General features: G+C 67.7%; 2 protein-coding genes across 2 annotated transcripts; one reads left to right on the top strand and one right to left on the bottom strand.

The window, feature by feature from the left end:
* The first annotated feature begins 310 nt into the window (after window positions 1-310).
* Window positions 311-6,111, top strand: BACE1 (beta-secretase 1). Its single transcript, XM_054176061.1, has 9 exons — window positions 311-646; window positions 3,362-3,450; window positions 3,707-3,923; window positions 4,158-4,295; window positions 4,412-4,546; window positions 4,645-4,746; window positions 4,852-5,001; window positions 5,090-5,261; window positions 5,730-6,111. Exons 1-9 carry the CDS (start codon window positions 395-397, stop codon window positions 5,969-5,971), a joined length of 1,497 nt encoding a protein of 498 aa, XP_054032036.1. The 5' UTR covers window positions 311-394; the 3' UTR covers window positions 5,972-6,111.
* A 3,154-nt stretch (window positions 6,112-9,265) lies between these two features.
* RNF214 (ring finger protein 214) lies at window positions 9,266-17,626 on the bottom strand. Its single transcript, XM_054176179.1, has 15 exons — window positions 17,473-17,626; window positions 17,184-17,388; window positions 16,389-16,448; window positions 16,014-16,154; window positions 15,300-15,439; window positions 14,842-14,910; window positions 14,061-14,157; window positions 13,710-13,798; window positions 13,211-13,301; window positions 12,968-13,066; window positions 11,567-11,937; window positions 10,915-11,050; window positions 10,658-10,765; window positions 10,260-10,355; window positions 9,266-9,536 (listed from the first exon to the last, which is right to left on the bottom strand). The coding sequence occupies exons 1-15, from the start codon at window positions 17,562-17,564 to the stop codon at window positions 9,471-9,473; spliced, it is 1,860 nt and encodes a 619-aa protein (XP_054032154.1). The 5' UTR covers window positions 17,565-17,626; the 3' UTR covers window positions 9,266-9,470.
* Window positions 17,627-18,155: the final 529 nt, after the last annotated feature.

The raw sequence follows: 18,155 nt of genomic DNA, 5'->3' as shown, positions 1-18,155 counted from the left end.
TCCGTGCGGGCTGGGCGCCGCCGTTCGTTGCCATGGCGACGCGTCCCCTGCTCCCGCGGCCCGGCCCGGCCCGGCCCGGCGGCGGGGACACGGCGAGACCGGGCACGGCGGCGGGCACGGCACCGGGCACGGCACCGGGCACGGGCACCGGGAACCGCGCCGGGCCGGACCTCGCCGGGCGTCGGCCAGCAGCGCTTCCTGCGGCGGCGCGGCGGGCGCGGGCGGGCTTTCCGGGGCGGGGAGCGGCGCGCCGCCATGCCCGCCGCCCCGCTCGGCCCCGGCGCGGCCGCCCGGGCTAGGCGCGGGGCGCTGCGGGCCCGCTGAAGCGGCGGCGGAGGAGGAGGAGGTGCGGAGTCTTTCCGGGGCGGTGCGGCGGCGGCGGAGGGCTGCGGCGATGGCTGCCGCCGGGCCGTGGCTGCTGCTGTGGCTGTGGCTGGCCGCGGCCCTGCCCGCCCGCTCGGCCCCGCCGCGCATCCGCCTGCCGCTGCGGGGCGGCGCGGCCCTGCCACCCCCGGGACCCCGCGCTCGCCGGTCGTCTGCCCAGCCCCAGCCGCCGGGGAGCTTCCTGGAGATGATCGACAACCTGCGCGGCAAGTCCGGGCAGGGCTACTACGTGGAGATGACGGTGGGCAGCCCCCCGCAGAAGGTGAGGGGGCGCCGGGGGGTGCGGAGGGAGGGCTCTGCGGATGCCACCATGGCCGAGCACGCTGCCGTGTGGCTCCCGCCGCGCAGCTCGGGCAGCCTTCCCGTTCCCCCACCCCCCGCACACCGTTCCTGCGAGGCTCCGGTTGGGGCGGGGGGGAGGCTTTTGTGATGGGTTTGGGTGGCAGCCGGGCGCAGGCTCCCCGCAAAGGTGACTCGCAGGTGACCTGGGTGACACTGGGGTGCTGTGGGGTGAGCTGGGCTCTGTGCTGTGCCTGCGGATCGGGCCAGGCCGTCCGTCCGTCCATCCATCCTTCAAAGGTGACTCCCGGCTCAGGCGGGTGCCGCTGGGGTGCCCTGGCTGCTCGGGGGTGAGCTGCGCTGTGCGTGCAGAGGGGGCCAGGCTGCCCGTGTCCCTCCGTGCCCAGCTGGAGGATGCCTCCACGCAGGGGCTGGCGCGGTGTGTGGGCAGCGAGGGGGTGGGGATGCGCTGTGCCCGCCCGCAAGCGCTGCGTGCTGGCCTGGAGCGGGCATGTGCGGGCACGAAGCAAGCAGAGGCCGGCCGCGCTTGGCACGGTGCTGCCAGCGCAGTGCTGGCTCCGTGTGCCGCTCCCGACCCGGGCAGACCCGAACTCCGTGCGGCTTTCGTGCAGGCTGTCGCTGCAGAGGAGTCGGGGGACAGCGTGGGGAGGCAGTGTGCAGGACTGAGGGATCACAGCACAGGGAGCCCGCGGGGACCATGAATCGTCTGCCTCTGCCCCTCCTCCGGCTTTCTGTCCCTGTCCCTTGTGTGCCGGGGGCTGTGCTGCCCAGCTCACATGCCTGGCACTTGTGCCCTGGGGACAGGATGGGTGCTGAGGGCCGGGTGCTGGTCGCACAGCCCAGGATGGACCGGTTCCTCCTCTGCTTTAAGGGTGAGGTTGAGAGGTTCCTGCTGCCAGACCCTTTGTCACCCCTGCACAGGTCGGGGGGCAGGGTGGAGGGGGCCAGCTCGCTGCTGGAGACTCCAACGTCCCTTCCAGCGCAGGGCCTGCCACCCAGTGCCCACCCAGGCTCTGGGGCAAAGCTGCTTATCCCCCAGGCTGGCCCCATCCAGGGTGCCCCCCACACTGCACAGGTGGCAGGAGGGGCACAAACCACAGCCAGGGGAGCGGCACCCAAAACCGGGGGGCTGTGGGTGCCAGTCCGTGGTGCCCCTCTGTGCCTGGGCTGCAGTCTCTGCTCCAGCAGGGTAGGGTTGGGGGAAACCAAAGCAAAGCAAGGCAAAAGGGAGGAGATGGTTTCCAAAAGGCAGTTTCCAGGCTGATTTCATCATCCCCTGCCTGGGACGTGCCACGTGTCGCAGCTGCCAGCTCCTTTCCCCACGAGCCACCTGTTTCCAGGCGCCCGCGCTGCCAAGCACCCTTCTGGGCACCAGCTCCCAGCCCTGGACTCCTGCCAGCTGTCAGCGTGGTGCCTGCCTGCCTGCCTGCTGGAGCGAAATCCCTCCAGGCCCTGTAATGGCATTAAAGGATTCACGTGGAAGAGCCTGGCTGGGCACAGGGCTCGGTGCCAGGGTCCTCACCTCTGCTCCTTGGCACAGCGCTGCTGGCGGGGGGCAGAAACCCTGCCCCGGGGCCTCTCCTGCAGCCTCAGCTCAGCTGCTCTGCCCCCAGGGAAAGCCTTCTCCCCTGGGCACCCCAGGGAGTGGTGAGGATGAGCAGGAGGCCCCCAGTGACTGATCCACTTGGGAACAGCCTGGGCCCAGCGGCAGAGGCTGCTGGTGCCAGGTTGCCAGGAGAGGCTGAGCTGGCACAGCAGCTCTGGGAGCTAGCCTGTGGGGGATGTTTTGGGGTGAATGTGCCACTGAGCCTTACCCACAGCCTGAAATGTTCCCCTGAGCGAGCAGCCAGGCTGGGGCTGGGGGCACCTCTCCCCTGGTGCAGCATGGGGCCATGGGCAGGGTCTGAAGGTGCCCAGGACACGGTGCCCATCAGAGGGCCACCAGGAAAAGTGACTCAGGCAGCTGTGTCCTGGAGCTCCAGCGATTAGCAGAGCTCACGAGCCTCTGCCCTCTGACTCCGGGGATTAAGGGCCAAAGCCTTGGGCTTGCTGCTGGCTGGGGTGGCCTGGGGATGCAGCCCCCCAGGGCTGGGGGTCAGAGCTCATCCCACAGAGCCCTGCAGAGCCCAGCTCCCACCCCAGGCACCCCCTCTCCGCTGCTGGCAGGGCAGGGGGGCCGCAGGCAGGGGTCAGCTGGGGGCAGGGCGCAGGCAGCCTGCTCCTGGTGGGACGTTTGCCAGAGCTAATCCAGAGGTCAATCCTGAGCGAGCTCAGCCTGTGGATTAGTGCACCCAGCCCTGGCTGCTGTGCCATCCCTCCTTCCTTCACCAGCACTTTGGGGTCCTGGCAGGGGCAGCCGGGCACCTCGCCCTGCTGCTGCTCCCCCCACAGGCCCCCTGCCAGCTCGGGCTCTGTTTGTGTGCTGCTGGGCACCGCTTGCTCTTGCTGCAGCACCCTGCTGTCACTGACTGCTGCTCCTCCGCTCTGGCCTCCCCCTGGGCGAGGCAAAAGAGAGTCCCCGCTCCACACAGGGCTCTGCCCCCTTCAGCAGCCCTGCTGGGGGCACCCCAGCCGCCGTGTGCCCGGCGTGGGGGCCGGGAAGCGTCGCTCCCCTGCGGCACCTGGCAGAGGGTGCAGCAGGGTCCTGCGGCGCTGAGCTGCTCTCTCCCCGCTCCAGCTGAACATCCTGGTGGACACAGGGAGCAGTAACTTCGCCGTGGGAGCTGCACCTCACCCCTTCCTCCGGAGATACTACCAGCGGCAGCTGTGAGTGCGCGGGGGGCACGCGGCGGTGCCAGGGGGCACCACAGAGCGTGCCAGGGGCTCGGTCAGACCATGCCAGCTGCCAGCGGCCTCCCTCCAGCCTGCTTGGCACGCCCAGGGAAGGAGGATGGCAAAGAGCAGCCGGGCTGGTCCCCTGCACGCCCCGTGGCAGCCCGGGCACAGGCTGCACCGTCGCCCAGCGCGTGGGCGCCTGCCCCTCCGCCCCACCTGCCTCACCCTGGCTCTGATGCCGTGGCAGGTCCAGCACCTACCGAGACCTGCGGAAGGGAGTCTACGTGCCCTACACCCAGGGCAAGTGGGAGGGGGAGCTGGGCACCGACCTGGTCACCATCCCCCACGGCCCCAACGTCACCGTCAGAGCCAACATCGCTGCCATCACCGAGTCCGACAAGTTCTTCATCAACGGCTCCAACTGGGAGGGCATCCTGGGGCTGGCCTACGCCGAGATCGCCAGGGTGAGTCCTGCCAGGCCCTGCCAGCGGCCGTGGGCACCACGAGAAGGGCTCGGGCGCCTCTCGCCCTGGCCCTGCTCCGTCCCCTAGGGCCCAGCTTGCGGCTGTGCCGGCAGCCTCGGGCCCTGCAGCACGCGGCGCCAGGATGCCTGGGGGCAGTCGCTGGGCACGGAGAGGCTCTGGGGAAGGGAGAGCCCTGACACACCCCTGCCCTGCCTGTGCTTTCTCCCCTCCCAGCCCGACGACAGCCTGGAGCCCTTCTTCGACTCGCTGGTGAAGCAGACTCGGGTGCCCAACATCTTCTCCCTGCAGCTCTGCGGCGCAGGCTTCTCGCCCAACGAGACGGAGGCCCTGGCGGCAGTGGGGGGCAGCATGGTGAGTGCCCGGCTCTGCAGGCAGCGGGCAGGCCCGGGGGGATGCCCGGGGGGGGGCCCTTTCCGCAGCTGGAGCTGGCAGCAGGTGGTGGCAGCGCCCCTCTGTGCCCGCTGCAGATCATCGGTGGCATCGACCACTCGCTGTACCTGGGGGACATCTGGTACACCCCCATCCGGAAGGAGTGGTACTATGAGGTCATCATTGTCAAGCTGGAGGTCAACGGCCAGGACCTCAACATGGACTGCAAGGAGGTGAGGGGGCAGCAGGGGGAGCCTCCCTACTGCTGCCTGGGAGCCGAGGGGGCGTGGGGCAGGGCCTTCAGCCTGGGTCGCTCCTCTCGTGCCCTCAGTACAACTACGACAAGAGCATCGTGGACAGTGGCACCACCAACCTCAGGCTGCCCAAGAAGGTGTTTGAGGCTGCAGTGAAGTCCATCAAAACAGCTTCTTCGGTCAGTGGAGCCCACCCCTCCGCCCTGGGCACCAGCCTGGGCACCAGCCTGGGCACCGCTGCCGCCTGCCCAGGGTGATGCCACTCCTCTCCTCTCCCCCGGCAGACGGAGAAGTTCCCAGATGGCTTCTGGCTGGGGGAGCAGCTGGTTTGCTGGCAGGTGGGCACCACCCCCTGGCACATCTTCCCCGTCCTGTCCCTCTACCTGATGGGGGAGGTCACCAACCAGTCCTTCCGCATCACCATCCTGCCCCAGGTGAGCCCCCGGCCGGCGCCGCCGGCAGGAGCGCGCGGGGCGGGCACGGCCGCCCCCGGCCCCGCGCCCACGGCCTCCCTCCCCGCAGCAATACCTGCGCCCCGTGGAGGACGTGGCCACCTCGCAGGACGACTGCTACAAGTTTGCCATCTCCCAGTCCTCCACGGGCACCGTCATGGGCGCCGTCATCATGGAGGGCTTCTACGTGGTGTTCGACCGCGCCCGCAAGCGCATCGGCTTCGCCGTCAGCGCCTGCCACGGTGAGGGCTGCGGCGGGGCCGGCTGCTCCCCTGTGCAGCCAGGCTGGGGGGGCTGGGGCTGCACAGCCTGGAGGGCAGAAGGCTGCGGGGAGGCCTCAGAGCTGCAGGTCAGTGTCCGCAGGCAGGCTGGGCAGGGACTGCTCAGGAGGGCTTGGGGTGGCAGCAGCAGGAGCAATGGTTTGAGACTGGAGCAGGGCAGGGTTAGGTTGGGCACCAGGAGGAAGCTCTGCACAGGGAGGCTGGGGAGACACTGGCACAGGCTGCCCAGGGAGGGGGCTGAGGCTCCATCCCTGCAGCCATTCAGGCTCAGCCTGGCTGTGTCCCTGTGCAGCCTGCCCTGGCTGGAGCTGTCCCTGCTGTGGGCAGGATGCCCTTGGAGGCTCCCTTCCCGCCCAGTGCACTCTGTGCCTGTGGGAGAGGTGGAGGGGGCCCGGAGAGGGTGAGCACAGCCCTGCCTCCTGCCCGCAGTGCACGACGAGTTCCGGATGGCGGCGGTGGAGGGGCCCTACCTGCACCCCAACATGGAGGACTGTGGCTACAACATCCCCCAGACAGATGAGTCCACGCTGATGACCATTGCCTACGTGATGGCTGCCATCTGTGCCCTCTTCATGCTGCCCCTCTGCCTCATGGTGTTCCAGTGGCGCTGCTTCCGCTGCCTGCGCCGCCACCACGACGACTTCGCCGACGACATCTCCCTGCTGAAGTGACAGCAGAGCCCCGGGGCAGGGGCAGGGGCAGGGATGGCCTTGGCCTTCCTGCAGGGGCTGGAGGGTGAGGGCAGGGCAGCAGCGTGGGGAGCTCGGAGCCTCCCAGCCCCAGGACGTTCGGTGCCCCCGGGAGCGGCCTCGGGAGCCCCAGGCCTGGGCTGTGCCTGGCTGGGCTCCGCAGGAAGGGCAGGGGGGCTGGGCAGGGGGGCAGGAGGGCTCTGCCACCATCCTGGGGGCAGCTGCTCTGCTCTGGCACCAGGCTGGGCTGTCCCAGGCTCTCCTGCCCAGCCCTGCTGGGGTCACGCTGCCTGTGCCCTGCCCTGGCTCGCCCTGGGGGAGCTGTGTGAGTGAGCACCGTGGCTGTGCCTTCCCTCTGCGGCTCCCTGCCTGGAGCCCGACCCACAGCTCCCATCTCAGAGCCTCCCACCCCCGGGCTTCTTGGAGCCAGCCTGGGGCTGCTGGGGTGGGGGCAGCCAGAGGCAGGAGCTTCCCTCCCCTCCTCCTGCTGCACCCTGCCCCGCTCGCTCTCACCCTTCCCATGGCCTTTCCAAACCTCTCCACCAGCTCCAGGCCTCCTGCACCCACCCTGCCCTCCTGGCACAGGCAGAAGCAGGCCCCCAGCTTCTCCTCACCTCCCTTCCAGCAGCATCAGCATGCCCAGGAGGAGCCAAGCGCCTGCCCCCTGCCCACCTGCCCGTTGGAAAGCCATAGGGGAGCCCTCACTGGGCTCAGCCAGCCCCTGCCCTGCCTCACCCCCTCTGGGGGGCACAGGGAGCAGCCTCTCCTCTCTTGCTCCACAAGCCTCCTGCTGCAGAGGCAGGGGGCCAGGCTGGGAGGGTGGGGGCAGGTCTGGGGGCCCTGGGGGTTGTTGTTTTTTATCCACGTGGTTGTATTTATTTCCTTTGGGGGTTTTGTTTGGTTGTTTTTTTACTCCTTGGGCCCCAGGTGTGTACAGAGCCAGACCCCAGAGCTGCCTCCCTGTACAGAGCCAGACCCCAGAGCTGCCTCCCTGTACAGAGCCAGACCCCAGAGCTGCCTCCCTGTACAGAGCCAGACCCCCAGAGCTGCCTCCCTGTACAGAGCCAGACCCCCAGAGCTCCCCCCCTGTACAGACCATTCCTAGAGCTCTATTTTTAATCCTAGTGCTGGAAGCCACTGTCCCAGCCCCCCCCCCGGGGGCCTTGGGCCTGGTTTGGGCTTTTTGGGGTTGTTTTGGGGTTTTTTTTAAAGAATTTTTAGTCCTCTGCTCAAGTCCTGAGGCCTTGGCCACCACCCCAGGCCCAGCAGCAGCACTGCACGGCTGGCTGCTGGCCCTGCCTGCTGGCCCTGGCTGCTGGCAGAGGTGAGAGCGAGGGTGGGGGTGGGAGGGCAGGGCTGGAGCAGTGGTTCACAGGGCAGAAGGACCTCGCAGGGGGCAGTGCTGTGCTCAGCCTGTGCCGCAGCCAAGGGAGGGTGCGGGGACAGCCCTGCCCCTTCCCCTGCCGGCCAGCAGGGCAGGCAGCAGCTGCTCGGCTGTGGTGTCCTCGCTTCCCTGCCTCTGCGCCTCAGCTGCAGCGCTGGGGCCGAGCTGGGCGCTGCCCAGCCCTGGAGCCAAGCCACCAGCTCAGGGGGGACAGAGACTGAGGGCTGGAGCACTGCAGGACCCTCGGGGCAGGACCCTTCCTGCACTTCAGTGTGTGCTGAAATGGCAGTGAGGAGGAGGAGGATGAAGCCCTGGCACTGGGCACCACCACCACAACGTGCCCCCAAACCCCCCTCCCTCACCTGTGCACAGTCCCCACACTGTGCTCCAGCCCTTCCCCCTGGCACCAGGTGCCCACACCACGCAGATCCCCCCCTCCCTGCACCCCAGTGCCTACCCAGCACCTCCCCAGCACCCCCAGCCTCCGTTGTGGACCACTGCCTTAAGCCCCGCTGGCGAGGGTGGGGAGGGTCAGCCCCAGCGTGCTGGCACCCCCCGAGGGCCTGGGTGCCTCTGGAGGGGCCAGGTTTGACCCACAGACTGCAAAGGGTGGGGAGAAGATGCCCCAGAGTCAGGGCAAGAGCATCAGTGGTGCCCAGCACCTCGACCCCCACCAGAACCCACAGAGGAAGGCTTGAGGAGACAGCAGAGGAAGGGGGAAAGGGAACTGTGCCAGGTGAGTGATCCTGAGCTGCTCCCCAGGGCCCAGAGGTGGGGCAGGGAGCATGGGGAAAGGGTGGGCACAGAGCTGGGCCCCGTGGGGGGCAGGGGACAGGTGGCTGCTGTAGACTCAGTACTCTGTAACCTATTGTCTGTGTAAGAACAATGAATGTTACCACGGTAAATTATTATGGCATTAAAGAGACCACAAACGAGAGAGAGCTGCCTCCTGCTGCCTGGGCAGCTCCTGGGCACGGCCAGAGGGGTGAGCCAGCTGGGAACCAGGAGCTGTGGCCCTGCTGAGGCCACAGCTGGAGTCCTGTGCCCAGTTCAAGGACAGGGACTTGCTGCAGAGGGGACAGCAAAGGGCTGCAGAGATGCTGCGGGGCCTGGAAGAGCTCTGAGGAAAGGCTGAGCCCTGGGGCTGCTTAGTCTGGAGAGCAGCAGCCTGAGGGGGGATCTGATCAGTGCTGATCAATACTTCAAGGGTGGGGGTGAGGATGGGACCAGGCTTGGTTGAGTGGTGCCCAGGGACAGGACAAGGGGCAATGGGCACAGCCTGGGGCAGGAGTTCAGCTGAGCATGAGGAGCTCAGGGGTGAGGGAGCAGGGGAGCAGGCTGCCCAGGGAGCTGGTGGAGTCTCCAGCTCTGGAGACACTCAAAACCCACCTGGATGTGTTCCTGAGGGACCCTCCCTAGGTGCCCCTGCCCTGGCAGAGGGCTGGGGCTGGATGAGCTCCAGGGGCCCCTTCCAGCCCCTTCCCTTCTGTGCGTGGAGAGGCTCAGGGCAGCAGCAGGGTCCCTGCCACTGGCTTAGAATGGGTTGGGGTGGAAGGGACCTTAGAGACCATCCAGCTCCAGCCCCCTGCCACAGGCAGGGACCCCTCCCACCAGCCCAGGCTGCTCAGGGCCTCATCCAGCCTGGCTCTGAACACCTCCAGGGAGGGCACAGCCTCCCTGGGCAGCCTGTGCCAGAGTCTCCCCAGCCTCACTGGCAAGGATTCCTTCCTCATCTCCAGCCTCAATCTCTCCTCTCCCAGCTCCAATCCATTCCCTCTCACCCTGTCACTCCCAGCCCTTGTCAGAAGCCCCCCCCTAGCTCTCCTGCAGCGCCCCCCTCAGGCTGTTAGCCTTCCAAAGAGGCTGCAGGGGAGGCCAGCAGAGCTGCCCCCAGGAGCAGCCCCAGATCACTGCATAATATACACACTTTATTCCTGCCCTGGGCCCTGGCCAGGCTGCCTCTATACACACATCCCCTGGAGATAAAAATGTACATGGTGTATACATGGCTGTATAAATATAGACCTGTAGAAATCTCAGCCCCCACCCTGCCCCTCCACACACAGCTCCTCCTGCTCCACTCTGCTCCAGCTGCTGTCATTTCAGGCTGGGACAGAAGGGGCAGGTGTCGGTCGTGTTGGTCTGTGCCCAGAATTTGATGCACTGCAAGAGAGAGAATTGGTCACAGAAGCCACCAGCAGCACCTGGGTGACCTTCCCAGGCGGGCACCTGAGGGTTCTCTGCTCCTTACACAGCCTCCCATCAGGAGGGCACCAGCTGGAGGGAGCCTGCTCCACCTGGCAGCACCACCAGCCCCTCCTCAACACATCAGCAGAGAATGGTTTGGGCTGGAAGGGACCCCCAGAGGTCATGGAGTCCAACCCCCCTGCAGGGAGCAGGGGCAGCCTCCACTAGAGCAGGCTGCCCTGAGCCCTCTTGAGCCTCACCTTGGGGGCTTTCCATCTCAGCAGCTGCTGGAGGCCCCACAGGCACTTTGGGTTTGCCCTGGCAGCACTGCAGGGTGAATCCCTTCTGCCTGGCAGCTCCTGTGCCCTGAGCCACAGTGCCCAGGCAGCTCCCCCTCACCCTGTGCTCTAGGTCCTTCCAGGCTGCCCTGCTTCCAGAAGAGGCCAAGATCTGACCCTGGCTCAGGGGCAGGAGTAAGGGCAGCCTGTTCCTGAGGCCAGCACCAAATGGCCAGCAAGGGTGACCCAGCTAAGAGTATGGAGAGGGGAGGGAGGTGCCAGGATGCAGAGCTCTACTGGTCACACTCTCCTGGCAGGAGCTCAGGACAACAGGGACCCTCCACACCTGCCCAGGGACCCCAGGAAGGGATTGGAAGCATTAGGAGGCACCCAGGAGCAGGGAGGAGCTCCACACACTCACCTCCTTGTGCAGCACATGTGAGCAGGCCATGGGGTGGAGGTCCCCAGGCTGCACAAGCTTCTGGCACATCAGACACAGCTTACAGGCAGCTGGGGTCTGGCACAGGTGGTGAGAGAACAGGGAGCAGACAGGGACAGGAGTCAGGCACCCAGCACAGGTCACCTATTCCACATTCCAGCTCCTCCCTGCACCACCTGCAGCCAGGGGCCACAGCCTGCCCAGTTCCTCCCTCTGCCCACAGCCACCGGAGCCTCCGACCCCTCTCCTGCAGCCATTCCCACTCTCCCCCCGCCTCCCTCCCACCTCCCCAGCCCCAGCAGCTGCCTGAGGAGAGAGGAAAAGCTCCAGTGGCCCATCCTTGAGGCCACCCCTCCCTGGGGCCAGCCCAGGAGCCTTACATGTGAGGCTGCTGCAGGGTAGGCCACCTGTGCAGGGGGCAGGAACATCGGGGTGCTGATCTGCGGCAGCGGCGCCGAGAACATGGGAGCCCGGATCCGGCCCAGGGGCTGCAGCCAGCAGGAGAGGACAGCCAGTTACCCCCAGGGCACACAGCCCTGGCAGCTCCCCCTCCCCAGCAGCTCCCCTTCCCTCCTTCCCCAGCAGCTCCCCTTCCTTCCCTCCTCCCCTCCCCAGCAGCCCCCTGCCGCTCGCCCACCTGCGCCCCGGCCGCTGCCCGCTCCTGCTGCTCTGCCAGCTTGGCTGCCACCAGCTGGTTCAGCTCCTCCATGGTCAGCCCTGCCATGGTCCTCCTGGCAGTCTTGATCTGCTGCAGGATGTTGGTGAGCTGGGCCCTGCAGGGACAGCAGCCTGCTAGGAGCCCCCAGCGACCCCCACAGCTGGGACCCTGGGCCCCAGCAGAAGCCAAGCAGCGCTCTCAGCCACCCAACCTCCCTGAGCCCCCACCCCAAAACGCTGGGGAAGGGTTGGGGAGACCCCAGCTGGAGCAGAAGACAGCACAGGATGTGCTGGGAGGCTGCAGGAGCTGCCCCAGGGGTGCTGTGGAATGACAGAACTGCCTGGGTTGGAAAAGGCCTCCAGGGTGACCCAGGCCAAGCTCGCACCCAGCACCCCCACGGCACCAAACCCTGGCCCCCAGTGCCAGCTGCTGAACACCCCCAGGGGTGGGGACTCCACCACCCCCCTGGGCAGCCTCAGGTCCCACTGCTGCCCCTCAGACACAGCTCCAAACCTTCCTCCCTCCCCAGCACCCCTGAGAGCCCCCAGCCGCTGCTGCTCACCCCCAGGCTGCCCTCACTGCCCCTGCAGCCCCCCCGGAGGCGCTGCCCTCGCCCCCTGCCCCCTCTCACTTGTTGCACTGCGGGAACCGAGCCAGCAGCTTCTCCAGCAGCTTCTCCAGCTTGTCGGCAGGCTGCGGCCGCTGGAACTCGGGGGCCAGGCCGCCCAGCCCCGGCGGCGGCGGCAGGGAGCCGCCAGGGGGCATGTGGGGGCCGGGCGCGGCCAGCAGCGAGGCCAGCACCGGGCTGCTCCGGCCCTGCGAGGCCGGCAGCGGCGGCGACGGCTGGGCGGGCCGCGAGAGCGCCGGGTTCAGCAGGGGGAAGGAGAGCGCCCGGGGGTCGGCGCTGGGCATCACCATGGGCACGGGCACGGGGCCGATGGGGAAGGGCAGCCGCGGCGTGAGGGAGGGGCTGGGCTGGAATGCTGTCAGCATGAAATCTGTCTGAGAGAGAGAAACGGGGGGGGGGCAGGAGGCTGGTCAGGATTGGCAGAGCGCCCCCCGGCGGCCGGCACCAGGCCGGGCCCTCCCCCGTGCCCCAGGGGCAGCCCAGGCAGAGCGTGGGGCCGCAGGCAAGCGCCCCCCGCCGCCGCCTCCCTCCTTGGCACACAGCTGGCAGGCTGCCCCAGGGCCTGGCACTGCCCCCCATCACCTCCCTCCTTGGCACGCAGCTGGCAGGCTGCCCCCCGGGCCTGGCACCACCCCCCGCCGCCTCCCTCCTTGGCACACAGCTGGCAGGCTGCCCCCCATCACCTCCCTCCTTGGCACACAGCTGGCAGGCTGCCCCCAGGGCCTGGCACCGCCCCCCACCACCTCCCTCCTTGGCACACAGCTGGCAGGCTGCCCCCAGGGCCTGGCACTGCCCCCCACCACCTCCCTCCTTGGCACACAGCTGGCAGGCTGCCCCAGGGCCTGGCACCGCCCCCCATCACCTCCCTCCTTGGCACACAGCTGGCAGGCTGCCCCAGGGCCTGGCACTGCCCCCCATCACCTCCCTCCTTGGCACACAGCTGGCAGGCTGCCCCCAGGGCCTGGCACCGCCCCCCACCACCTCCCTCCTTGGCACACAGCTGGCAGGCTGCCCCAGGGCCTGGCACCGCCCCCCACCACCTCCCTCCTTGGCACACAGCTGGCAGGCTGCCCCCAGGGCCTGGCACCGCCCCCCACCACCTCCCTCCTTGGCACACAGCTGGCAGGCTGCCCCAGGGCCTGGCACCGCCCCCCACCACCTCCCTCCTTGGCACACAGCTGGCAGGCTGCCCCCAGGGCCTGGCACCGCCCCCCACCACCTCCCTCCTTGGCACACAGCTGGCAGGCTGCCCCAGGGCCTGGCACCGCCCCCCACCACCTCCCTCTTTGGCACACAGCTGGCAGGCTGCCCCAGGGCCTGGCACCGCCCCCCACCACCTCCCTCTTTGGCACACAGCTGGCAGGCTGCCCCAGGGCCTGGCCCCCAGCCCCCTGCCAGGCTCACCTCCGAGGGCGGCGGCGGCAGCGTCGGGGTCGGGATCTGGGGCAGGCTGCTCAGCTTCGTTCCGTTCCTCACCATCTGGATGTGGTCATTGAACTGGTCCTGGCGGGGGGCAAAGGGAAGGCACACGCTGCTCACAGCCCGGGCACGGCACCCCCAGCCTGGCAGCAGGCACTGTCTGCCCCCCAGGAGCCAAGAGGGGGGAAGCAGAGCAGCTGCCCTGCACCACCCCCAGCAGCAACTCACTCTGACGCTCTCCTTGGTCATTCGTATCCTGTTCAGCCTCATCTCCCACTCCTGCTTTGGCCTCATGGTCTCCAGCGTGGGTGGTGCAGACCTGCAAGCACAGCTGAACTTTCCCACTTGCAAACCCTGCTCTCAGCACTGGCAGCAGGCACCCCAAGCTCTCTGAGGGCTCCTCACCCCCCACCCGGCTGAGGAACCCCAGGAGAGGAGGGCAGAAGGGGCTCAGGGCAGGGGCTGGCCCTGGGTGAGCAGCAGGCTCCCAGCTGGCTGGGTGTGCACTGGTCTGGTGCACAGGGACAGCAGAGGCACAGCAGCAGGACCTGAGCACAGCCCCAGCTGCCCCTGGCTCGCTGCACCCCTGAGCTCCACCATGTGAAGAAGGAAGGCACAGCAAAACCCTGAGCTGCTCAGCCACCCCTCCAGGGCAAGCAGGGGAGCAGGAGAGGGGCCTGGGGGACACTGGGGCCGCCCTGCCCTCCCTGAGGCCACAGGGACTCACTTGAGGTAGGTGAGGTGCAGCTCTGCTTCCTTCTCTGCCTCTTCCAGCTTCAGCACCAGCAGCTCCTTTCGGCTTTCCAGGGACAGGATCTGGCAGGGAGGAGCCCACATGAAGAGTGCTCCTGGGAGTGAGCCTTGCTGCCTGCTGCCAGCCTCTCAACCCCTGCTGAGCACCAGGGCACGCTCCCAGCTGAAGCTGGCTGCACTGCTCCTGCTCCATCCCTTCCCTTGGCCCCCAGGGGCTGGGAGTCAGGCCCAAGCTGCTCCTGACTTCACAGCACCATGCACTCCAGCCCAGAACCTCCACAGCAGCCCTGAGAGCTGCCCTGGAGGGCAGGAGTCCCCTGCTGACCTCTGCCTTCCAGGCTCGTTCTGTCTCCTCCAGAATGTTCCTGTTGATTTCGTTGTGCTGGTTCTTGAGCTTGTCCAGCTCCATCTCCCACAGCTGCCTGCAGACACAACACAACCAGCTGGGCACTGGGAGGGTGTGGAACAAGAGAGCAGGGCAAGGCCATCGATCCTGGCAGCCTCCAGAGCATGGCAGCAGCCCTGGTCCCCACGCCTGAGCTGTGCCAGTGTGCCAAACACTGGGCAAAACCAGAGCTCCCCTTGGCAGGGAAGGGTGCCCAGGGCTGCACCTGAGGCACCCACAGGACTGAGCAGCCCTAACCCTGCAGAAGTCTAAAGCTGGCCCCTTGCACCTGCCCTGTGCCAGCATCCAAGCCTGCAGCTGGAGCCCCTCTGCCCGGCTGCACAACCCCCAGGGCATGCCAGGGCAGAGTCACTGGGCAGAGAAAGGGTTTGTGCCAACCCTGGGCAGCTGAGAGCCAAGCAGAGGTAGCAGTTACAAGCTGAGTCAATCCCCTCAGCTGAACTCTGAGCTTCTGGGATCTTTATGTCACAAGTCCCCAGGAGCCTGCTTGTGACCAGGACCAAAGAGGATTTGATCTGAGACTGGGGCAGCAGCCTGCTGGGAGAGCAGACAAAGGCTTCAGAGGTGGCACTGGGCAGCCCTGCTGGAGCTCTGTGCCCTGGTGGAGCACTCTGTGCCCTCCCCCAGCAGCAGAGTGGCTCCAAGGCAGGAGGGCTGGAAGGGAAGGAGCAGCACAGGCAGGGCCAGGTGGGAGCCTTACTTTTCGTCGGACTGCTCTGCAATCAGAGAGGCAATCTTGTTCTCCTTCTCCTCCTGCTCCTTCAGCAACCTGCCCAGGAGGAAGAGCACAGCTGGAGCCAGCCCTGCAGAGGCACTGGCACCCTGGCACAGCACCGTGCCCGTGGCACAGCTCACCCAGAGCCCACCGGCGCTGCGCGGCCGCTGCCAACACCCCACAGGGCAAAGCTGCTGCTGTGCCATGGCACTGCACGGGGGCATGGGCACAGGGGCAGGGGCACAGGGGCAGGGGCACAGGGGCAGGCAGCTCTGCTGCCCCCACAGCACACACATGGTGCCACCCACAGGGACCAAGCACTGGGGGGGGTCTGATGCTGTCCTCTTCTGCTCAAGCAGCCACAGCTGGGGGGGAGCAGCAGCTCCTCCTCCTCCTCCTCCTCCCCCTCCCCCTGCCCAGCATTTTCCTGCCCATGCTCTCACCTCCTGCCTTTCTCACACAGCTTCTCAATTTCTGCTTTCAGGTCCTGCTCCTTCTGCAGGAACTCCTTCTTCTCCTTCTCCATCTTCTTCTTGGTCTCCTCCCGCTTGATGGTGACGTCCTGGATGGCCTTCAGGATCTCCTGGAGGGGAAGCAGCAGAATCCCCAGAGCTGAATCCCTTACTCCCCCAGATTCAAGGCAGGGAGAGTCCAGGGCCACACAGGCCAGCAGCAGCCTGGCTTGCATCACATCCTGCTGAGATCCACAGTGGCTGCTGTGAGGAGTCCCAGCAGCCAGGGCACCTGCACCAGAGGCTCTCCTGCCCCTGCAGAAGGACTCCAAGGGGCAGAGTCCTGCTCTGGTCTAGGTGTAGCCAAGAGGGCACTGAGGGCTCCTTCTGTCTTCATGTGAGCTACCACAGGGCCAGCTGTGATTCACTGAGCCCTTGAGCAGCAGCCAGCTCCCATCAGGAACACAAGCTGGGCTTGCTGGAGACACTGCAAGATCCTCCTCTTGCAGGACACACACCCAGGATGCTGAGTCAGGAGCTAGCTCTGAGCTGCCCAGCAGCTCCATTTGGGCAGGGGCCAGTCCTCAGTGCTGTGAAACTGGCACACAGGGCTGTGCCACACAGGGATGTGCCAATTGTCATGGCAAAGCAGCCACCCCAGCAGTGTGAGCAGCAGCTGAGCAGAGAAAGGACAGCACCAAGTACCTGGTGGTTCTTCATCTCCTCTTCCCTCCGCTGCTGGAGCTGCTTAAGCTGCACCTGCAGCTGGTTCTCCACTTGCCTCTGTTTGTCCAGCACCTCCTGGTACCTCTCCTTCAGCAAAGCCCTCTCAGACATCATTTTGTCCTGCAATGGAGAGCAGAAATTCAGGGAGAGCCATCCCCTCCCCTCACAGGCCAGGGGAGGATCTCAGCAGCGTCTCACAGCAGCCACTGCCAGCAGCTGCAGCTCAAGGGCCTCCCCTTTCAAAGCTCTGGCTCTGGAGGTGGGAAAGGAGGAAGGAAGGCACTGCCTGGGGCTGCTGGGGGAGTGGGAGCACAGCAGCACCAGCAGCAGGGTCTGGAGCCCTCTGATACCTACCAAGTTCTTCTCAATGTCCTGATCTGTGTTCACATCCATGTCAGCTGTCTTGAAGTCTGTCTGCAAAGGAAGATGATTGCTGTCAGACCCCCACCAAGCCTCACCCCCCACCCCTGCAGCCTCACCTGACCCCCCTCAGCCAGCAGGCAGAGGCAGCCTGACCTGCCCCAGGCTCAGCCTGGCCACCCAACACCAGCCCTACCCCATCCCCCTGCAGGAAGCCTGCCAAAGGTGTGCACAGAGCAGCAGCTGCAAAGCAGCAGGCAGGGACACACTCTGCTACCCACCCGCAGCTATTCACTGCACCCCCTGCCCACTCCTGCACCCCCCAGAGTGCAGAGGAAGCCACAAACGTGACCAAGGGGCAGACAGGCTGAGAGGGTTGGGGCTGTTCAGCCTGGAGGAGAGATGGCTGCAGGGAGAGTTTGCTGCAGCCTTTCAGTACTGCAAGGGAGTCTTACAGGAAAGATGGGGACAGGCTTCTGAGCGAGGAGTGCAGCGACAGCACAAGCGGCACCGCCTTGGAACGGGGAGAGGGGAGGGCTGGGGGAGGCACTCGGAGGAAATTCTGCCCCAGGAGGGTGGTGAGACGCTGGCCCAGCTTGCCCAGGGAAGTTGTGGAGTGTTCAGGGCCAGGTCGCAGCCTGCTCTAGGGGGAGGAGTCCCTGCCCACGGCAGCGGAGCTGCCAACAGACCTCCGAGCTCCCTCCCAACCCAAACCATCCCCCGGTGCCCCGCTGCCTGCTGCCGGGGCGGCGCTCCCAAGCCCCGCACGGGCTGCTCCTGCTCACCCACCTGCACCGCGATGTTCTGCGAGGGCTTCGTGGGGGCCGCCTCCGGGTCGGGCTCCTCCGCCTCCCCGCCGCTCGACCCCCCGGCGTCCACGCCGCCGGGCCCGGGCTCCGCCGGCGCCGGGGCCTGGCCGGGGGCGGGCTCCGCCTCTCCGCCGGGGCCGGGCGCCGCCTCGGTGGGGCTCTCCGGGGCGGAAAGCGCGCTCCCACTATGCGAAACAAACACGCCGGTCACTCCCCCCGGTTCGGGCCCGGCCCCCGGGGCAGGCCCCAGCCCGCCGGCTCTACCCTACCTGCCGGGCGGCGCGGCGGGGCCGGGCTCGCAGAGGCGCGGCGGGGCCGGCGCGGCGGCGGGGCCGTCGGCCTGGGCCTGCTCCAGCGCCATGGGGCAGGCTGCGGGCGCGGCGGGGGCAGGGCCCGGCGGGGCGCGGCCCGGAGCGGCCCGGAGCGGGAGCGGAGCGGCACGGCGCGCGCCCCCGCCGCCCCGCCCCTTCCGGCGCCAGCGGCGGCCGCGGCGCCAGAGCCGCGCTCCGGCCGCACGCCGCCCCCTGGCGGAGGGGAGGGCGCAGCGCCGCCGCCGGCGGGCTGGAAGTGACGCCGCTGTCAGCGGCCGCGGGCTTCCGGCATCGGCGCCGGCCCATGCCCGGTGAGCGCCCGGCGGGACGGGGCCGGGACGGGGAGGGGACGGGGCCCGGGAACGGGGCAGCGGGGGTCGGGCGGGCTCCTGGGCAGCGCCGGCGTCCTGCCTGCCCCCGGCTCGGGCAGGGGTCAGCGGCTCACCGTTACCGACTCCCCGCTCCGGGGACCCCGCCGGGGCTGGAGGCGGTTGCCCAGCCCGGGGAGCTTTTCCTCGCCTGCCCCCAGGAACCGGGGGAGCCGCCGTGGGGAGCGGCTGCCCCGCAGCCCTGGATATGTGGCGGCCGGAGCCCGTGCCTGAGCTTTGACCTCCGGGACTCGGGCTCCTGCCCCCAGCCGT

Source organism: Dryobates pubescens, chromosome 34 (genome assembly GCF_014839835.1).
Source record: "Dryobates pubescens isolate bDryPub1 chromosome 34, bDryPub1.pri, whole genome shotgun sequence".
NCBI classification, from domain to species: domain Eukaryota; kingdom Metazoa; phylum Chordata; class Aves; order Piciformes; family Picidae; genus Dryobates; species Dryobates pubescens.
This window is presented reverse-complemented; position numbering and strand designations above follow the sequence as displayed.